Here is a 20,642-nt window from a genome sequence, read left to right as displayed (position 1 = left end):
ATATATATATATATATATATATATATATATATATATATATATATATATATATATATATATAAATAAAAGAAATACTTGACTAGATACCTGAGTCATCTCAACCGGCTCTTCTCTGAGCTCCTCTCGGATGGCCGTGCTCCACACCATATCTCTTAAAGATAGACCAGCTGCCCTACAGGAAAAACCTGTCCGCTTGTTTCCGCGATCTTCCTCTTTACTGTCACTACCCAATATTTATGACCACAGGTAAGGGTAGGTACATAACTCGACCAGTAAATCAAGAGCTTTTCCTTCCGGACATCACAATGGATGGGTCCGTGAGCCATCCGGACTAGATGCCTGAGTCATCTCAACCGGCTCTTCTATGATGGTACATAACTCGACCAGTAAATCAAGAGCTTTTCCTTCAGGCTCAGCTCTGTCTTCACCATGACGGTGCAGTACATCAACCAAATTCCTGCTTGGCCTGTCGATCTCGACAGCCTTCTTCCCTCACAAGATCAGCTTGGCGGCCCCCCCTAACCTCTAGTGTCCACCGTCTGGTTTGGGGGTTGCCGCCCCTACTACAACCCATGGAATACGGCCCTTTGTGACTCTATATCCTTGGCCTCCCTTCTAAGATGCAGACGAAAGTGTGAGTTGAAGACTTGACAAAAGCAGGTCAAGTGGTTTTCTGCTAATTCGTTGATTTTCTACGAGACAAGATCTGACCAATTTAAGTCTAAGACGAGGTGGGACCAATGTAAGACTATGAGCATGATGTGATGAAGAAGCAAAACATCTTCTAAAACAAACCAAACAGTTTAGTTGCAATTGATTGAATGCCCTGAGAATTCATTTTCTACCACTTATCCTGTTTAGAGTCACGGATAAACCGTAGCCTATTCCATCTGGGTTTAGTTAAAACCCACTGAAACCATCCAATTTAGAAATATTCCCACAAGCTTGCAAGTCTTTCGTTGATTGACGTCTATGCTCTTTGAGTGCTCTTTCTTTATAGAGTGCTTTACTTCCCTCAGAGATATGTGCTAAGGTCCCTCGTCTTCAGACTAGGGACTGGTGAAGTTGGCGTACGACACAACAGTAGTGGAACGTATTACAGACAACGATGAGTCCAAGTACAAAGAGGTGGTAGAACATCTGGTGGATTGGTGCAAAAGCTACAACATTGTACCAATGCGGAAGTGGTCTCCAGCTTCAAGTACCTTGGGGTTCCTCTCTCCAGGGACCTCGCCTGGAGCCAAAAAAGACAAAGGAGATATATTTTAGGAAGCTAAGACCCCAACGTTCCCCTCCTACACATCAGAGGAGCAGCTGGGGAAGTGGTGTCTAGCTTCAGGTACCTTGGGGTTCATCTATCCAGGGACCTCACCTGGAGCCAAAAAAGACCAAGAAGATATACTTCAGAAAGATCAGACCCCAACGTTCCCCTCCTACACATCAGAGGAGCAGCTGTGGAAGTGGTCTCCAGCTTCAGGTACCTTGGGGTTCATCTATCCAGGGACCTCACCTGGAGCCAAAAAAGACCAAGATATATACTTCAGAAAGATCAGACCCCAACGTTCCCCTCCTACACATCATAGGAGCAGCTGTGGAAGCGGTGTCTAGCTTCAGGTACCTTGGGGTTCATCTATCCAGGGACCTCACCTGGAGCCAAAAAAGACCAAGAAGATATACTTCAGAAAGATCAGACCCCAACGTTCCCCTCCTACACATCAGAGGAGCAGCTGTGGAAGTGGTCTCCAGCTTCAGGTACCTTGGGGTTCATCTATCCAGGGACCTCACCTGGAGCCAAAAAAGACCAAGAAGATATACTTCAGAAAGATCAGACCCCAACGTTCCCCTCCTACACATCAGAGGAGCAGCTGTGGAAGTAGTCTCCAGCTTCAGGTACCTTGGGGTTCATCTATCCTAGGGACCTCACCTGGAGCCACAAGGCACACCAAAGTCTTTATTTCCTCAGGAAGCGGCGGTATGCTGGACTAGAGAGCTCCATCCATTGGAGCTTCTACAGATCACCCTCAGCACAAGCATAATGGTGTAGCACAGCAACTGGAACCTTGGGATGCTACATTTCATACCATGTCATGTGTCTCAAGTTTGTTGAATTCTTAAATGTATCTACTACTTTTGCATTGTATAGTTTTGTAAAATTGTGTTGAAAGACAATTGGAAGACTGACTACATGCTGGTATCTTGTCTTTGTGTGCAGAGTGTTCAATACATTCACCCGCATGTGCTGAGGTGATACAGACAAACTATGATATTTCTGATCAGCGGCGTATCTGCGAGAAACAAACGGAGCAACTTGTCAAAGAGGTGAGACAGAGGTGATAATTCACTAAATAATTGTTCATTCCAAGGACCTGATCTACAGAGACACACATTTCCTGCACAGCTACTAGAGATGCGCGGATAGGCAATTATTTCATCCGCAACCGCATCACAAAAGTCGTCAACCATCCGCATCCACCCGAATTAACATTTAATCAACACCGCACCCGCCCGCACCCGCCCGTTGTTATATATCTAATATAGACGATGCAAGGCATTAGTGAGGTTATAAAGCTTTTGCCTGTTAAAGAAAGGAGACTGATGCAGAGACATTCAATGCGTGCCACGCTGTCACGGCCCAGACGCACACCAGTGCGCAATCATCTGGGAGCCGCGCTGAGCGCACCTCCAAACGCGTGGAGGTGCGATGTCCCTCGCACCCGCGGCGGCTCCACCCGGGCTCGCGCCCGAGGCTTCAGCGCGCACCGCGGCGGCCATCCTACTTGTCGCGGCCTAGCCCTCGCGGCTCTCGCTGCCGGCGACGGCCGGGTATGGGCCCGACGCTCCAGCGCCATCCATTTTCAGGGCTAGTTGATTCGGCAGGTGGGTTGTTACACACTCCTTCGCGGGTTCCGACTTCATGGCCACCGTCCTGCTGTCTATATCAACCAACACCTTTTCTGGGGTCTGATGAGCGTCGGCATCGGGCGCCTTAACCCGGCGTTCGGTTCATCCCGCAGCGCCAGTTCTGCTTACCAAAAGTGGCCCACTCGGCTCACCAGGGTGAGCCCCACCTCTTTCGTGAGCGCACTGCGCGCGGAGTGACCCATGTTACGCGCCCCCGGCAACGGGGGTGGCGGGCAGGTAAGCTGCGCGGGCGGGGCGCGCGGAGTGACCCCTGTTACGAGCCCCCGGCCACGGGGGTGGCGGGCAGGTAAGCTGCTTACCTGCTGCGCGTGACGCCGGCCGCGGCGAAGGCGGACGAGGCGGGGTGTCGTGCGGTGGGCGCGGTGGTGACCCTGGACGTGCGTCGGGCCCTTCTCGCGGATCACCTCAGCTACGGCTCCCGGTGGGGCCCTCTCGGGGGAAGGGGCCTCGGTCCCGGACCCCGGCGAGGCGTCCCTTCTCCGCTCCGTAAAAGTGTCCATCTCTTTTTTTTTTCTTCTTCTGTTGTGGCATATGCTGCAGGTGCCTGCTCGTTTTTCGTATGTGGGTAACAACATTTAACTATGTATATATATTTCCCAATTGGTTTAACTGCCACCCGCCTGAATCTATTTAAAATCTAATTTTTTTTTATTTCAACCGCCCGACCCGACCCGCGGATAAAATCTAATTTTTTTTTATTTCAACCGCCCGATCCGCGGATAATCCGCGGACTCCGCGGTTGTGTCCGCAAACCGCGCATCTCTAACAGCTACAGTATATGTACCAACATGTGGTGTTTGTATGTCTGGAACAATGATACACACAGCTACAATGTGTACCACCTTTTCCGGACAATAGTGATGTAACATAGAAGTGCAACCTGGACAACAGAACCTATTCTTAGCATGTCGAAGGTGCGCGCTAGGAAACGTGGAATGATCCAGCCGCAAGAAAATGCACTTTGCAATAAGTTTAGGAAATACATTCGTGACAGAAAAAATGCCAACAGACATCAAAATGAATCAATTGAAGTCATGTTGGTGTCTGCTGGCTCCGATCAGCCTATTACGTCATCAAGCAGCTTTAAAATTGCTGAGTAGAGGATATAGTTCACATTGAAACACACACAGATTGAGTATTCTCTCTCGCTCTCTCTCCATCGTCTGTCTTTGCGGCGAGATTTCTTACATTTTTGCGCAACTGTGCCAGTTTGCACAGACCTTGGAACGTGCTAAATATACACGCAAACAGCGGTCGCAAGACAATTTCATCCATCCATCCATCCATCTTCTTCCGCTTATCCGAGGTCGGGTCGCGGGGGCAGCAGCCTAAGCAGGGAAGCCCAGACTTCCCTCTCCTCAGCCACTTCGTCCAGCTCCTCCCGGGGGATCCCGAGGCGTTCCCAGGCCAGCCGGGAGACATAGTCTTCCCAACGTGTCCTGGGTCTTCCTTGTGGCCTCCTACCGGTCGGACATGCCCTAAACACCTCCTTAGGGAGGCGCTCGGGTGGCATCCTGACCAGATGCCCGAACCACCTCATCTGGCTCCTCTCGATGTGGAGGAGCAGCGGCTTTACTTTGAGCTCCCCCCGGATGACAGAGCTTCTCACCCTATCTCTAAGGGAGAGCCCCGCCACCCGGCGGAGGAAACTCATTTCGGCCGCTTGTACCCGTGATCTTGTCCTTTCGGTCATAACCCAAAGCTCATGACCATAGGTGAGGATGGGAACGTAGATCGACCGGTAAATTGAGAGCTTTGCCTTCCGGCTCAGCTCCTTCTTCACCACAACGGATCGATACAGCGTCCGCATTACTGAAGACGCCGCACCGATCCGCCTGTCGATCTCACGATCCACTCTTCCCTCACTCGTGAACAAGACTCCGAGGTACTTGAACTCCTCCACTTGGGGCAAGATCTCCTCCCCAACCCGGAGATGGCACTCCACCCTTTTCCGGGCGAGAACCATGGACTCGGACTTGGAGGTGCTGATTCTCATCCCAGTCGCTTCACACTCAGCTGCGAACCGATCCAGTGAGAGCTGAAGATCCTGGCCAGATGAAGCCATCAGGACCAAATCATCTGCAAAAAGCAGAGACCTAATCCTGCAGCCACCAAACCGGATCCCCTCAACGCCTTGACTGCGCCTAGAAATTCTGTCCATAAAAGTTATGAACAGAATCGGTGACAAAGGGCAGCCTTGATAAATCCCATTGGGAGCACGTAACATTTACATTTGCATATCCTCCTCCCAGTATTGTGGGTGTTCTGATAATCAGCATATATTCTGCATATACATGAAGATAGACGCGCTAAATGGATTGCACTCGCTATTTTGCACGTTTAAGTGACGGAATTCTTCGCGCACAAGCTTAGTAGATTATGTTTGCGCAAACCTTTAGTAGATCAGACCCAAGGTTTTTTTTCTTTGCATCTACCTGCAGCTGGAACAAACACAGAGAGAAGTGTCTCGACTGCAACAGTCAAACACAAACCTGCAACGTGAACTACAACAACAGCGAGAGAGACATTCAAGAGAAAAGGTTATTCAAGTTGATTCTGTAAAGTAAACACAGGACATGCATTTACAGTTTTTCTTTCTTTCTTGTATTGTAGAATGATCTTCTGTCCAACTCCAAGTCCCCATCGGAGCCAACTTTGACTCTGCAGCAACTGCAGAAGGTGAACCGTGACCTCCGCGCTGAGTTGGATGCGCAAAAGAGAAAACAGGAGGAAGCCAGGGAAGACGAGCTTTGTCGAAGAGTTGACCTTTTAGCTCAACAAGCACAGCTGCTTGTGACGGGGGACGCCACAGCGCTTGCGCAGGCACATCTAGAGCAAGAACGCCAACGGTTCATTGAACAGCGGACGGAGTGGGAGCGTACTGTCACCTCCTTGAAGAGCCAACTGAGTGTCAGTGAAGGGATGCTGAAAGAGTCTGGGATGCGTGCGACACTGCTACAGGAGCAGTCTCTGAGTCATCACGCTCTCCAAGCGGAGGCGGAGGAGCTAAGAAAGGCTCTCCAAGAGGTCACAACACAACTTCGAACCAACGAAGAGACACAGGCTCAAAAAGAAGCTCTTCTGCAGAAGCACCTCATGCTCCTTCAAGCCAGCCAGGACAGAGAACGACGGAGTTTGTCAGTCAGCTTGGCGCGGGCAGAACAACACTCCCAAGAACTTCAGGAGAGATTGGTCACGGCTGAGGAGCAGGTGGACAGCCTGAGTAAAGACCAAATGTGGAAAAGGGATGTTAAGAAAGCTCAACATAAACTCAAAGAAGAGTTAGCTTCTTCTCTGGCTGTTGTGCAAAGGTATCGCAATGAAAAAGAGGAGCTGGAGCAACAATGTCATGAGCTGCAGAACATGTTGTTTGGGGCAGAAGAAGAAGTTCACAGGCTGCAGAGTTGCTTGAAAAAAGAAGAATCACATTTCCATGAGCTTAACCACTCATACCTGGTAGCTAGAGAGCAGCTGCGGGGGGTTTTGCAGAAGGTGCAGCAAAAGGAGGCTGAAACCCAGGACATGCGTGAAGGCTTTGAGAAGCTTCTCAACAGGAAGGAGCAGGAGCTGAGCGAGGTTCTGCTGAAAATGGAAGTCTTAGGTAATAGCCTGGAGGAAACTGAAGCAAAACTCAGTGAGGTGCTTGACAATTGTACCTGTGCCACATCGCACCTGGAGAATGAGTCTGCAGAGACGGGGCCGGACAATGAAGATTTGGTACATCAGTCAGCAAGTGATAGCCAATCAGAGGAAAGAGATAAGTTACGTAGCAGCTCAAACGACCACGAGCATCACTATTATCATGCAAGAGTCCGGTCCCACTCACTCGGTCCATCACACCAGTACATCATCACCTCAGGAGACGATCCAGAAAGGTTTACGACCGTGATCCAGTTACTAGAAACCAAGCTTTTCGTAACAGAAGAAAAGCTAAGGGAAATCACTCATCAACTAGCAGAACACCACATGACCCTCCAGGATCCTCAGCTCTACTCCCAGCTCACTCAGAGCCAATCCTCCGCCCAGCATCTCAATCTGCTGCTCCACAGCAGAGCAGAGCAGAGCCAACGCTTCGCTAAGGAGACGGATAACCTCTGCAGACTTTTATCTAAGCGCCTTCAGGCTGCGCTGCGAGTCTTACAAAGCTGCAGTGAGACGCTTCAAACCAGCACCACCATCGAGTTGAACGACTTTGAGAGGAAACTAACTGCTGTTGCGGCGTATCTTCAGCAAGGCAGGGACGACGCGGCAAAACACCAACGTGCATGCTTTAATGCCTCCAAAGGAGAGGATGATATCCTCAGTGAGGCTTTGGTAGAACTTTCTGACAACATGTCAAGCCCTGCTGAATGTTTGATGAGAGAATTGGTTGTAGTAGAAAAAATGGTGGCGGCCCTTCAGAGTCCCGATAATCAACTCGAGTCTTTGATGGCAGGAGAAAATGATATAGGTGTGGCGCACAGGTATGAACTTATCCTCGCTCACATAGGAACCTTAAAGAAGACAGGAGGGTCTAGTGTCCTTAGTGTCATCATTAGCGCCTGCACTGAAGCAGAGCTCATTTATGCTGCCTTCAAAATCCAGCAGCAATGTCAGGAAGACTATCCAGAGTACAATGGCAAAAGGGAAGACCTCGCACACCCTCTGGAGTTGGCTTGCTATGAGGAGCAGGGAGAGAAGAGAGAGGTAACACCTGCTGCTAAAATGCCACCATGGTTGCAGAAACTGATAACCAGGCTGCAAAAAAGAGCTAGACTGTTGTGGCAGCTAAGGCAGGAGGTTCCAGGAACAGAGGATCACTTGGAAATAGACGCTCCGGTAAACATCAACTGGATGCAGGAGCAAGCAAAGCTGGTTTATCTGTCAGAAAGGCTGTTCTTAGATTTGGAGCAGGAGCAGCAGAGATGTGTGGTCTTGCAGGACAAACTGAAGGCGTTGGTCAAACAGCAGGAGGCTTTGTTAATGGACAAGCAAAAGACCTTAACTGGACTTCAGGAGTACAACAAAGACTGAGGGAGGAACTAGAGAACACGATGACATCCACAGTTACTGGAAACCACCAGAGAGTCAAAGAACACAAACAGAGCATTGAGGATGACCATTGGGAAGAGACAAACTTTGTCTTCAGATAAGAGTCATGTTACTTTAGAGTAACATGACTGGTAGTCATCCAAATAATTATTTGAGTAGGAGCCGAGCTTATAAACTTGAAAACCACGCCGGCTGGGTGAGAGCATGGTCCTAGTGCCCGCCATAACGTGCTACATTACCCACAAGGCTTAGAACTGTAGACAAGGACAGGAAGTATAATTGTGCCGTTTGAGCAATAAAGAGTTATTTTGTTACACGTTGCTGCTCCTGTTTCGTCCACACAAGAAACAAATTAAATCAAAACAAGATTAGACTTCTTTGACTTCGTTCTGTCTTTGTTTTTCTTATTTTTTATTTTTTAAACCTGTGAGTGCTTTTAGATGGGTGAGGGGCCCACAGCGGCACTCGGTTCTTGTCGAAAAGGACGATACGGGCTATTTTCACTGGATTTGTGGCTTGTCGCGTTTTCAAAAACAATACCCAGGAGAATACTCGCTAAATACAACAAGACAGTCGCTAAGTTGGCAACACTGATCCCTACTGCTCCATCTTCTTATTCTCTGGCAGACCAGGTGCGTTAAAACAGGTTAATGAGCCAGGGCGACAAATGTTATTTATCTGAAGTGAAGTGAATTATATTTATATAGCGCTTTTCTCGAGTGACTCAAAGCGCTTTACATAGTAAAACCCAATATCTAAGTTACATTTAAACCAGTGTGGGTGGCACTGGGAGCAGGTGGGTAAAGTGTCTTGCCCAAGGACGCAACGGCAGTGACTAGGATGGCGGAAGCGGGGATTGAACCTGCAACCCTCAAGTTGCTGGCACGGCCGCTCTATCAACCGAGCTATACCTATCTAAGCTTCTGGAGATTTCTGCCACACACATAGGCTACTAAAGAACTGATCTTTGATTCCATGGGTTTCGTTGTTAGTAGGGTTAGGGCTAGGGTTAGGTTTGGGTTGGGGTTGGAAGGTTAGAGGGTTAGGGTCAGGGTTGGGGTTAGGATTTAAGGGGTTAGGGTTGGGGCGAGGGTTAGGATTTAATAATAATAATAATAATAATAACTGGGATTTATATAGCGCTTTTCTAAGTACCCAAAGTCGCTTTACATGTAGAACCCATCAATCATTCACACCTGGTGGTGGTAAGCTACTTTCATAGCCACAGCTGCCCTGGGGTAGACTGACGGAAGCGTGGCTGCAATTTGCGCCAACGGCCCCTCCGACCACCACCTCATTCAATTCACCGGTGTGAGTGGCACCGGGGGAAAAGGGTGAAGTGTCCCGCCCAAGGACACAACGGCAGCGATTTTTGGATGGTAAGAGGCGGGGAGCGAACGTGCAACCCTCAGGTTTCTGGCACGGTTGCTCTACCCACTACGCCATGGCGCATACCTAACCCTAACTCTAACCATAGGGTTAGGGTTAGAGTTAGAGGTTTAGGTTTGGGTTAGGGTTGGGTTAGGATTTAGGGGCTACTAAAGACTGATCTTTGATTCCATGGGTTTCGTTGTTAGTAGGGTTAGGGTTAGGGTTAGGTTTGGGTTGGGGTTGGAAGGTTAGAGGGTTAGGGTCAGGGTTGGGGTTAGGATTTAAAGGGTTAGGGTTGGGGCGAGGGTTAGGATTTAGGGTTAGGGTTAGAGTTAGAGGTTTAGGTTTGGGTTAGGGTTGGGTTAGGATTTAGGGGCTACTAAAGAACTGATCTTTGATTCCATGGGTTTCGTTGTTAGTAGGGTTAGGGTTAGGGTTAGGTTTGGGTTGGGGTTGGAAGGTTAGAGGGTTAGGGTCAGGGTTGGGGTTAAGATTTAAAGGGTTAGGGTTGGGGCGAGGGTTAGGATTTAGGGTTAGGGTTAGAGTTAGAGGTTTAGGTTTGGGTTAGGGTTGGGTTAGGATTCAGGGGCTACTAAAGGACTGATCTTTGATTCCATGGGTTTCGTTGTTAGTAGGGTTAGGGCTAGGGTTAGGTTTGGGTTGGGGTTGGAAGGTTAGAGGGTTAGGGTCAGGGTTGGGGTTAGGATTTAAAGGGTTAGGGTTGGGGCGAGGGTTAGGATTTAGGGTTAGGGTTAGGGTTAGAGGTTTAGGTTTGGGTTAGGGTTGGTTTAGGATTTAGGATTAAAAAGGAGTAAGGTTGGGGTTGGAGCGAGGGTTAGGATTTAGGGTTAGGTTTAGGTTTGGGTTAGGGTTTGGGTTAGAGGGTTAGAGTCAGGGTTGGGGTTAGGATTTAGGGTTAAAAAGGGTTAGGGTTGGGGTTAGGGTTAGGATTTAGGGTTAAAATTGGGTTAGAGTGGGGGTTGGGTTTGGGTTAGGATTTAAGATTAAAAAGGGTTAGGTTTGGGGTTAGGATTTAGGGTTAGAGAGTTGGGTTTGAGTTAGGGTTGGGGTTGGTTTTGGTTTGGGATTTAGGGTTTAAAAGGGTTAGGGTTGAGTTTAGAGGGTTAAAGTTGGAGTTGGGGCGAGGGTTAGGATTTAGGGTTAGGGTTAGAGTTAGAGGTTTAGGTTTGGATTAGGGTTGGGTTTGGGTTAGGATTTAGGATTAAAAAGGAGTAAGGTTGGGGTTGGGGCGAGGGTTAGGATTTAGGGTTAGGGTTAGAGGTTTAGGTTTGGGTTAGGGTTTGGGTTAGAGGGTTAGAGTCAGGGTTGGGGTTAGGATTTAGGGTTAAAAAGGGTTAGGGTTGGGGTTAGGGTTAGGATTTAGGGTTATAATTGGGTTAGAGTTGGGGTTGGGTTTGGGTTAGGATTTAGGATTAAAAAGGGTTAGGTTTGGGGTTAGGATTTAGGGTTAGAGGGTTAGGTTTGAGCAGGGCCGGCCCGTGGCATAGGCCGTATAGGCAAATGCTAAGGGCGTCGTCCATCAGGGGGCGCCACGCCAGTGCCACAAATGTTGGAGAAAAAAAAAAGAAAAAAAAAAGTTGGTACTATTATTTCTAAATACAAAAAATAATCCCACGTTAATTAAAATGCAAAGTAAAGCCTATTTAATAGAAATATTATTTGTTACATTACGCCCCTCATTTGTATTAGATCTTTTAAGCAGGTGTTTTTTGTTTACATTGTTATTGCCTTCTGGTTAGCTAATGTTTGCCCTGCAGGTAATAGTCACTTTTCCACCCCTTTATATATTAGGTATAGTTGTAAGTAAAAAAAAAAAGGTCAAAGACAAAGCTATTCAGTTTCTTGTGAGTATATACACTTCACTGCCGATGTGGGGGGGGCTGGGCCTGGGTTTGAGTTAGGGTTGGGGTTGATTTTGGTTTGGGATTTAGAGTTTAAAAATGTTAGGGTTGAGTTTAGAGGGTTAAAGTTGGAATTGGGGTTAGAGTTGCAAGTATGTCAATTTGAAAGAGAAAAGACAAGCCACGTGTTGGATACCTCGCTAGGTAACGTGACTTAAGCAGACACGGAGGAGGAAGTTTAAATAAAGAGCTGAAGGAGGCATGTCAACCTACACAAGATTAGAAAGAAGAACTTGCCGGGGGTTTTTGTTGGTTTGTTTCACACAGAAGAATACATGAAATCCAAACAAGAAGTCATTGTAATGTAAATATGTATATATATATATATATATATATATATATAAAATCTCCTGATGATTGAGGGAACCCCCTCATGAAACAGGCCTGTAGAGATGAAATAGTCTTGTGATTTTTTTCCCACACATACATATATATATATATATATATATATATATATATATATATATATATATATATATATATATATATATATATATATATATATATATATATATATATATACATAGAAACTAAAAAGGATTGTTCTTTGTTTTTTCAAATGTATTTTGGACACGACAAAGCAAAAATAATCTACATTTACACAATTCAAAGTGACAAAAATAGCATCTCCAATACAAAATATACTGAACAAAAATATAAACGTAACAGCTGTTTTTGCTGCTTTTGTCCATGAGTTGAACTCAAAGATGTAAAACGTTGACCATATTCACAAAATACCTTTTCCTATCAAGATGCTGATTAAACAGCATGATCATTACACAGGTGTGCCTTGGGCTGACCACAATAAAAGGCCACTCTGAAATGTGTAGTTTTGCTTTATTGAGCCTTTAAAAATGATGATATGAGCCTTTAAAAATGATAATATGAGCCTTTAAAAATTATAATATGAGCCTTTAAAAAGGATAATATGAGCCTTTAAAAATGATGATATGAGCCTTTAAAAATAATATGAGCCTTTAAAAATGATAATATGAGCCTTTAAAAATGATAATATGAGCCTTTAAAAATTATAATATGAGCCTTTAAAAATTATAATATGAGCCTTTAAAAAGGATAATATGAGCCTTTAAAAATGATGATATGAGCCTTTAAAAATAATAATATGAGCCTTTAAAAATGATAATATGAGCCTTTAAAAATGATAATATGAGCCTTTAAAAATTATAATATGAACCTTTAAAAATGATAATGTGAACCTTTAAAAATGATAATATGAGCCTTTAAAAATGATAATATGAGCCTTTAAAAATGTAAATATGAGCCTTTAAAAATGATAATGTGAGTCTTTAAAAATGATAATATGAATCTTTAAAAATGATAATATGAGTCTTTAAAAATGATAATATGAACCTTTAAAAATGTAAATATGAGCCTTTAAAAATGATAATATGAACCTTTAAAAATTATATGAGCCTTTAAAAATGATAATGTAAAACTTTAAAAATTATAATATGAGTCTTTAAAAATTATATGAGTCTTTAAAAATGATAATATGAACCTTTAAAAATGATAATATGAGCCTTTAAAAATGATAATATGCGTCTTTAAAAATGATGATATGAGTCTTTAAAAATTATATGAGTCTTTAAAAATGATAATATGAATCTTTAAAAATGATAATATGAACCTTTAAAAATTATATGAGCCTTTAAAAATTATAATGTAAAACTTTAAAAATTATAATATGAGTCTTTGAAAATTATATGAGTCTTTAAAAATTATAATATGAACCTTTAAAAATGATAATATGAACCTTTAAAAATGATAATATGAGCCTTTAAAAATGATAGTATGAGTCTTTAAAAATGACAATATGAACCTTTAAAAATGATATGAGCCTTTAAAAATGATATGAGTCTTTAAAAATTATATGAGTCTTTAAAAATGATAATATGAATCTTTAAAAATGATAATATGAACCTTTAAAAATTATATGAGCCTTTAAAAATTATAATGTAAAACTTTAAAAATTATAATATGAGTCTTTGAAAATTATATGAGTCTTTAAAAATTATAATATGAACCTTTAAAAATGATAATATGAACCTTTAAAAATGATAATATGAGCCTTTAAAAATGATAGTATGAGTCTTTAAAAATGACAATATGAACCTTTAAAAATGATATGAGCCTTTAAAAATGATAATATGAGTCTTTAAAAATGATGATATGAGTCTTTAAAAATTATATGAGTCTTTAAAAATGATAATATGAATCTTTAAAAATGATAATATGAACCTTTAAAAATGATAATATGAGCCTTTAAAAATGATGATATGAACCTTTAAAAATTATAATATGAGTCTTTAAAAATGATGATATGAACCTTTAAAAATGTAAATATGAGCCTTTAAATATCATATGAGTGTTTAAAAAGTGATATGAACCTTTAAAAATGATAATATGAGCCTTTAAATATCATATGAGTCTTTAAAAATTATAATTTGAACCTTTAAAAATGATATGAGTCTATAAAAATTATAATATGAACCATTAAAAGTCATATGAGTCTTTAAAAAATGATAATATGAACCTTTAAAAATGATAATATGAGCCTTTAAAAATTATAATATGATCCTTTAAAAATGATAATGTGAACCTTTAAAAATGATAATATGAGCCTTTAAAAATTATAATATGAACCTTTAAAAATGATAATGTGAGTCTTTAAAAATGATAATATGAGCCTTTAAAAATGATAATATCAGTCTTTAAAAATGATAATATGAGTCTTTAAAAATGATACTATGAACCTTTAAAAATGATAATATGAGCCTTTAAAAACTATAATATGAACCTTTAAAAATGATAATATGAGCCTTTAAATATCATATGAGTCTTTAAAAATTATAATATGAACCTTTAAAAATGATATGAGTCTATAAAAATGATAATATGAACCTTTAAAAGTCATATGAGTCTTTAAAAATGATAATATGAACCTTCAAAAATCATATGAGTCTTTAAAAATTATAATATGAACCTTTAAAAATCATATGAGTCTTTAAAAATTATAATATGAACCTTTAAAAATGATATGAGTCTATAAAAATTATAATATGAACCTTCAAAAGTCATATGAGTCTTTAAAAATGATCAAATGAACCTTTAAAAATGATAATATGAGCCTTTAAAAATTATAATATGAACCTTTAAAAATGATAATATGAGCCTTTAAATATCATATGAGTCTGTAAAAATTATAATATGAACCTTTAAAAATTATATGAGTCTATAAAAATGATAATATGAACCTTTAAAAGTCATATGAGTCTTTAAAAATGATAATATGAACCTTTAAAAATCATGAGTCTTTAAAAATTATAATATGAATTATAATATGAACCTTTAAAAATGATTTGAGTCTATAAAAATTATAATAAGAGCCTTTAAAAATGATAATATGAGTCTTAAAAAATGATATGAGTCTTTAAAAATGATAATATGAGCCTTTAAAAATTATAATCTGAGCCTTTAAAAATGATTATATTACCCTTTAAAATTGTTAATATGAGCCTATAAAAATGATAATATGAGCCTTTAAAAATGATATGAGCCTTTAAAAATGATAATGTGAGTCTTTAAAAATGATAATATGAGTCTTTAAAAATTATATGAGTCTTTATAAATGATAATATGAACCTTTAAAAATGATAATAAGAACCTTTAAAAATGATTATATGAGCCTTTAAAAATGATGTGAGCGTAGAAAAATGTGTAAAAGAGAAGATTTCTGCTTTGAGAAGATTTCTGCCTGCGCGTGCGATTTAGCACCCACAAACCCTCCCGGGCCTGGTGACGGATCATCGGCTGATCCAGAACCAAGAGTACACGGGCGCACCTGCACAGGCGACAAAAATAAGTGTCCTATTTAGTGATCAATGACTGCAGAGGAACTACTTTCCACTCCTTTGCCCACAAAATGGGACCAAAAGTCACGTTTCTGACTTTTTACCTGCGGCCTCCGTCACTCTGGATTGTCAGCGTTGCCATGACGATGGTGAGCCATCCTCCGACGTCCACCAGAGGCAGGAGTACACTTGGCAGGAGGACGCACTCATGGAGGACGATGAGGCCGAGTGATGTTTGGGAGCGGGCGGTGGAACGCGGCCAACTCACTTTTTGGCTCCAAAGGAAAACAAGCAGCTTTGATTGGTGCAAAAATAGCATTCCAACATGCAAATAGTTCCACAAAGCCAAATAACATCAGAGTGCTTCCCACAGGACTGTCATCTATTTGTGGCACTGGGAGGGACGGGTCACATGACATTATGTTCACATTTATAAACAGTAATGTCCCTAATCTTGATGTCATTTCTGCCATGATATTACGCAATGTAGTGTCCTCCTGTAATTGATGCCAGCTTGTGTGGCCGTGCGATAGTTGCTGGATGTTCCATCTCCATCGTTGGGGTCCCTGCAGGTGGGGCGGTCTTCCCATCCGGCTACGGGTAGTCTCTGGTCACCTCTGCCCGCGTGGGGTGGGGTCTCTCACTGGCTCGGGGGCAGGCTGTCCCCGGCTTCTCCCGTGCCTTGTCTTCTGCCGGTGGGCCTGGTTCTGGGGTTCCTGTTACTGGCCGGCCTGACTGCGTGGGGCCGGTGGTCCCTTGTTCCCTGGGCACTGCTGTTTTGGGTTGGGCTCTCTGGGTGGCTGGGGCCGTACTCTGGCTCCCGCACATACTGGGAGACAAATATATTGTACATACAAACACACATTATTACTCACATACACGCAATTATTCATACATATATACATACATACGTGCACATAGGTACTGTTGCGTCGGACCAGCTCTTCCTCCCAGAGAATCTAAGTTACTGGTCAATCCCAAGTTCTTTCGATGACATACAGGTAAAAGCCAGTAAATTAGAATATTTTGAAAAACTTGATTTATTTCAGTAATTGCATTCAAAAGGTGTAACTTGTACATTATATTTATTCATTGCACACAGACTGATGCATTCAAATGTTTATTTCATTTAATTTTGATGATTTGAAGTGGCAACAAATGAAAATCCAAAATTCCGTGTGTCACAAAATTAGAATATTGTGTAAGGGTTACATTTTGAAGACACCTGGTGCCACAAACTAATCAGATGATTAACTCAAAACACCTGCAAAGGGCTTTAAATGGTCTCTCAGTCCAGTTCTGAAGCCTACACAAACATGGGGAAGACTTCAGATTTGACAGCTGTCCAAAAGGCAACCATCGACACATTGCACAAGGAGGGAAAGACACAAAAGGTTATTGCTGAAGAGGCTGGCTGTTCTCAGAGCTCTGTGTCCAAACACATTAATGGAGAGGCAAAGGGAAGGAAAAACTGTGGTCAGAAAAAGTGTACAAGCGATAGGGATCACCGCGCCCTGGTCAAGATTGTGAAAAAAAAACCATTCAAAAATGTGGGGGAGATTCAGAAGGAGTGGACAGCTGCTGGAGTCAGTGCTTCAAGATCCACCACCAAGAGACGCTTGAAAGACATGGGTTTCAACTGCCGCATACCTCGTGTCAAGCCACTGTTGACCAAGAAACAGCGCGAAAAGCGTCTCACCTGGGCTAAGGAAAAAAAGAGCTTGACTGCTGCTGAGTGGTCCAAAGTCATGTTTTCTGACGAAAGCAAATTTTGCATTTCCTTTGGAAATCGAGGTCCCAGAGTCTGGAGGAAGACAGGAGAGGCACAGGATCCACGTTGCCTGAAGTCTAGTGTAAAGTTTCCACCATCAGTGATGGTTTGGGGTGCCATGTCATCTGCTGGTGTCGGTCCACTCTGTTTCCTGAGATCCAGGGTCAACGCAGCCGTCTACCAGCAAGTTTTAGAGCACTTCATGATTCCTGCTGCTGACCTGCTCTATGGAGATGGAGATTTCAAGTTCCAACAGGACTTGGCGCCTGCACACAGCGCAAAATCTACCCGTGCCTGGTTTACGGACCATGGTATTTCTGTTCTAAATTGGCCCGCCAACTCCCCTGACCTTAGCCCCATAGAAAATCTGTGGGGTATTGTGAAAAGGAAGATGCAGAATGCCAGACCCAAAAACGCAGAAGAGTTGAAGGCCACTATCAGAGCAACCTGGGCTCTCATAACACCTGAGCAGTGCCAGAAACTCTTCGACTCCATGCCACGCCGCATTAACGCAGTAATTGAGGCAAAAGGAGCTCCAACCAAGTATTGAGTATTGTACATGCTCATATTTTTCATTTTCATACTTTTCAGTTGGCCAACATTTCTAAAAATCCCTTTTTTGTATTAGCCTTAAGTAATATTCTAATTTTGTGACACACGGAATTTTGGATTTTCATTTGTTGCCACTTCAAATCATCAAAATTAAATGACATAAACATTTGAAGGCATCAGTCTGTGTGCAATGAATAAATATAATGTACAAGTTACACCTTTTGAATGCAATTACTGAAATAAATCAAGTTTTTCAAAATATTCTAATTTACTGGCTTTTACCTGTATATGCTGAGTAAGAAGGACCATCAAGACAGAATTGGAATATTTTCAAATGTACTAAAGCTTTAGGTGTTCAACTTAACCAATACATTCATACATTCACTGTACAAACATACATGTACATATACATTCATATACATACTACTCTAGTTGATCTGGCATTCCAAGGGAAAAACCAACTTATTTTCACACAAAGACAACCCCCATCTCCCCCTCGCAACACTGATAAGAAACCAATGGGGGGAGGTCTTCACATTCCAAGGTTGAGACATAAAACAGACAATCCGAAGACAAAGAGAGACTGGTAGAATAAACAAAGGAAAAGTACTAGATACCCTAAACATGGCTATGTAAAAAGAAAGAACTCTTAAACATATATGCATCCTTCCACAGTACCTACGCTCCCACATACATACACAAATACAGTACATACCTACACAAATACAGTACATACCTACACACACACAGTACATACCTACACGTGCCCATTCACTGTACAAACATACATATACACATACTGTACATTAGTGATGGGTCCGGCAACACCGACGCATCGGCGCATGCGTCGAGCTCATAGAGCAAAACCCTGTGTCGGTGCGCGTACCGCTTTTAGAAAGTCACGTGACCCATCATGAGCTGTTTTGGTCACGTGACCGATACGCCAACTGTGTCGCACTGACGCCTCCTCTGTGCCCTGTGAGCGGCTCTTTTCTACAGCCGGAGAAATAATAACTAAGAAGAGAAATCGTCTAAAATGTAATACGTCGGAAAAACTTTTTTTTATTATTTTTTTATTTTTATAAAAATGTGTAAAAAAATAAATTCCCAGTCCACAATCATCCACAACACGTTCTCTTAGATTTCCATGTTATGATACATGTTCACATTATTTATTGACTGTATCTAAAAAAGATACAAATATATTTTTATTTAAATGAAGATATGAAATAATCCTAAATGAAATACAATGACTTGGTTTATATTATTGTATATACTAGGGCAGGGGTCACCAACGCGGTGCCCGCGGTCACCAGGTAGCCCGTAAGGACCAGATCAGTCGCCCGCTGGCCTGTTCTAAAAATAGCTCAAAGAGCAGCACTTACCAGTGAGCTGCCTCTATTTTTTAAATGTCATTTATTTATTAGCAAGCTGGTCTCGCTTTGCTCGACATTTTTAATTTTAAAAGAGACAAAACTCAAATAGAATTTGAAAATCCATGAAAATATTTTAAAGACTTGGTCTTCACTTGTTTAAATAAATTCTTTTTTTTTTTTTTTTACTTTGCTTCTTATTACTTTTAGAAATACAATTTTAGAGAAAAAATACAACCTTGAAAATGATTTTAGGATTTTTAAACAAATATACCTTTTTACCTTTTAAATGTCTTCCTCTTCTTTCCTGACAATTGAAATCAATGTTCAAGTAACTTTTTTTTTTTTTTCATTGTAAAGAATAATAAATATTTTAGCTTCTGTTTTTTCGACGAAGAATATTTGTGAAATATTTCTTCAAACTTACTATGATTAAAATTCAAAAAAATTATTCTGGCAAATCTAGAAAATCTGTAGAATCAAATTGAAATCTAATTTCAAAGTATTTTGAATTTCTTTTAAAATTTTTGTTCTGGAAAATCTAGAAGAAATACTGATTTGTCTTTGTTAGAAATATAGCTTGGTCCAATTTGTTAAATATTCTGACAAAGTGCAGATTGGATTTGAACCAATTTAAAACATGTCATCAAAATTCTAAAATGTATCTTAATCAGGAAAAATGACTAATGATGTTCCATAAATTATTTTTTTAATTTTTTCAAAAAGATTCAAATTAGCTAGTTTTTCTCTTCTTTTAGTCGGTTGAATTTTGAATTATAAAGAGTCGAAATTGAAGATAAACTATGTTTCAAAATTTGATTTGATTTTTTTTCGTGTTTTCTCCTCTTTTAAACCGTTCAATTAAGTGTTTTTTTCATCATTTATTCTCTAGAAAAAACCTTCCGTAAAAGGAAAAAAAAAATGTACAACGGAATGACAGACAGAAATACCCATTTTTTTTATATATATAAATGTATTTATTTAGCTATTATTGTTTGAATCACACTTACGTGTAACTTACAAATGACAATATATTTATTTATTTAAGTGTGTATCAAACTGGTAGCCCTTCGCATTAATCAGTACCCAAGAAGTAGTTTTTGGTTTCAAAAAGGTTGGTGACCCCTGTACTAGGGCATCAAATCAGTGTCAGTTGAGTCGGTCCATAGGTTGCCTGTAGGGATTTTTAATGTCCAGCAGATGTCAGTATTTAGTGACACAGTATCGACACAGTATCAATACAGTTTTGCAATGTGTCGAAACGCTTCATGACGCCTCATCAACCCATCACTACTACATATACATTCACTGTACAAATTAGAATTCGAATTAGAACGGGGACTGAGAGCCAGGCCTTCTCAAACTAATATCAGCGTGTGACCTCACCAAAGCGCTTTTGGAAGAATGGTGGAAAATTGCTATAAACACACTCGGCAACCTTGTGGACAGCCTTCCCAGAAGAGTTGAAGCTGTAATAGCTGCAAAAGGTGGCCAAATACTTTTGTCAATATAGTGTATCTAGCTATCTATCTATCCATGATGGAGAAAAGATGACTGTTAGTCAGCTGGGAGAAAGGCGATTGAGCTGTTGACAATTCCTAGAAAATGACTGACAAGTTGGCATCTCCTGTTTCCACGCCATGACATAACACCACACATGACCCGGGGTGTGCTGTCAGGTGACCCCGGTGTCATCAAATGTAGCCGTTTCCAAGTGAAGGTCCAGTCTTGCAAGTGGGCAAGACTGGAAATAAGTTGAAGGGTTGTGTTACATCAGCTGCAAGCTCCACATCACATCTGCCAGAAGGTTTACAAGACCAGGCCGAGG

General features: G+C 41.5%; 1 protein-coding gene across 1 annotated transcript; it reads left to right on the top strand.

Annotated features, from left to right (window-relative positions):
* The first annotated feature begins 2,082 nt into the window (after positions 1-2,082).
* On the top strand, positions 2,083-8,267 carry LOC133615138 (uncharacterized). The gene is made up of 4 exons (XM_072915776.1): positions 2,083-2,098; positions 2,213-2,319; positions 5,364-5,462; positions 5,536-8,267. Exons 1-4 carry the CDS (start codon positions 2,083-2,085, stop codon positions 7,933-7,935), a joined length of 2,622 nt encoding a protein of 873 aa, XP_072771877.1. The 3' UTR covers positions 7,936-8,267.
* The last annotated feature ends 12,375 nt before the right edge of the window (positions 8,268-20,642 follow it).

This window comes from Nerophis lumbriciformis, linkage group LG22, assembly GCF_033978685.3.
Source record: "Nerophis lumbriciformis linkage group LG22, RoL_Nlum_v2.1, whole genome shotgun sequence".
NCBI lineage: Eukaryota > Metazoa > Chordata > Actinopteri > Syngnathiformes > Syngnathidae > Nerophis > Nerophis lumbriciformis.
The sequence above is the reverse complement of the archived record's forward strand: the minus strand, read 5'-3'. Positions and strand labels throughout refer to the sequence as shown.

Coding starts and splice junctions, on each gene's coding strand:
- LOC133615138 (XM_072915776.1), top strand. Junction 2,320..5,363: donor CGGAGCAACTTGTCAAAGAG/GTGAGACAGAGG, acceptor ATCTACCTGCAG/CTGGAACAAACACAGAGAGA. Junction 5,463..5,535: donor AGAGACATTCAAGAGAAAAG/GTTATTCAAGTT, acceptor CTTGTATTGTAG/AATGATCTTCTGTCCAACTC.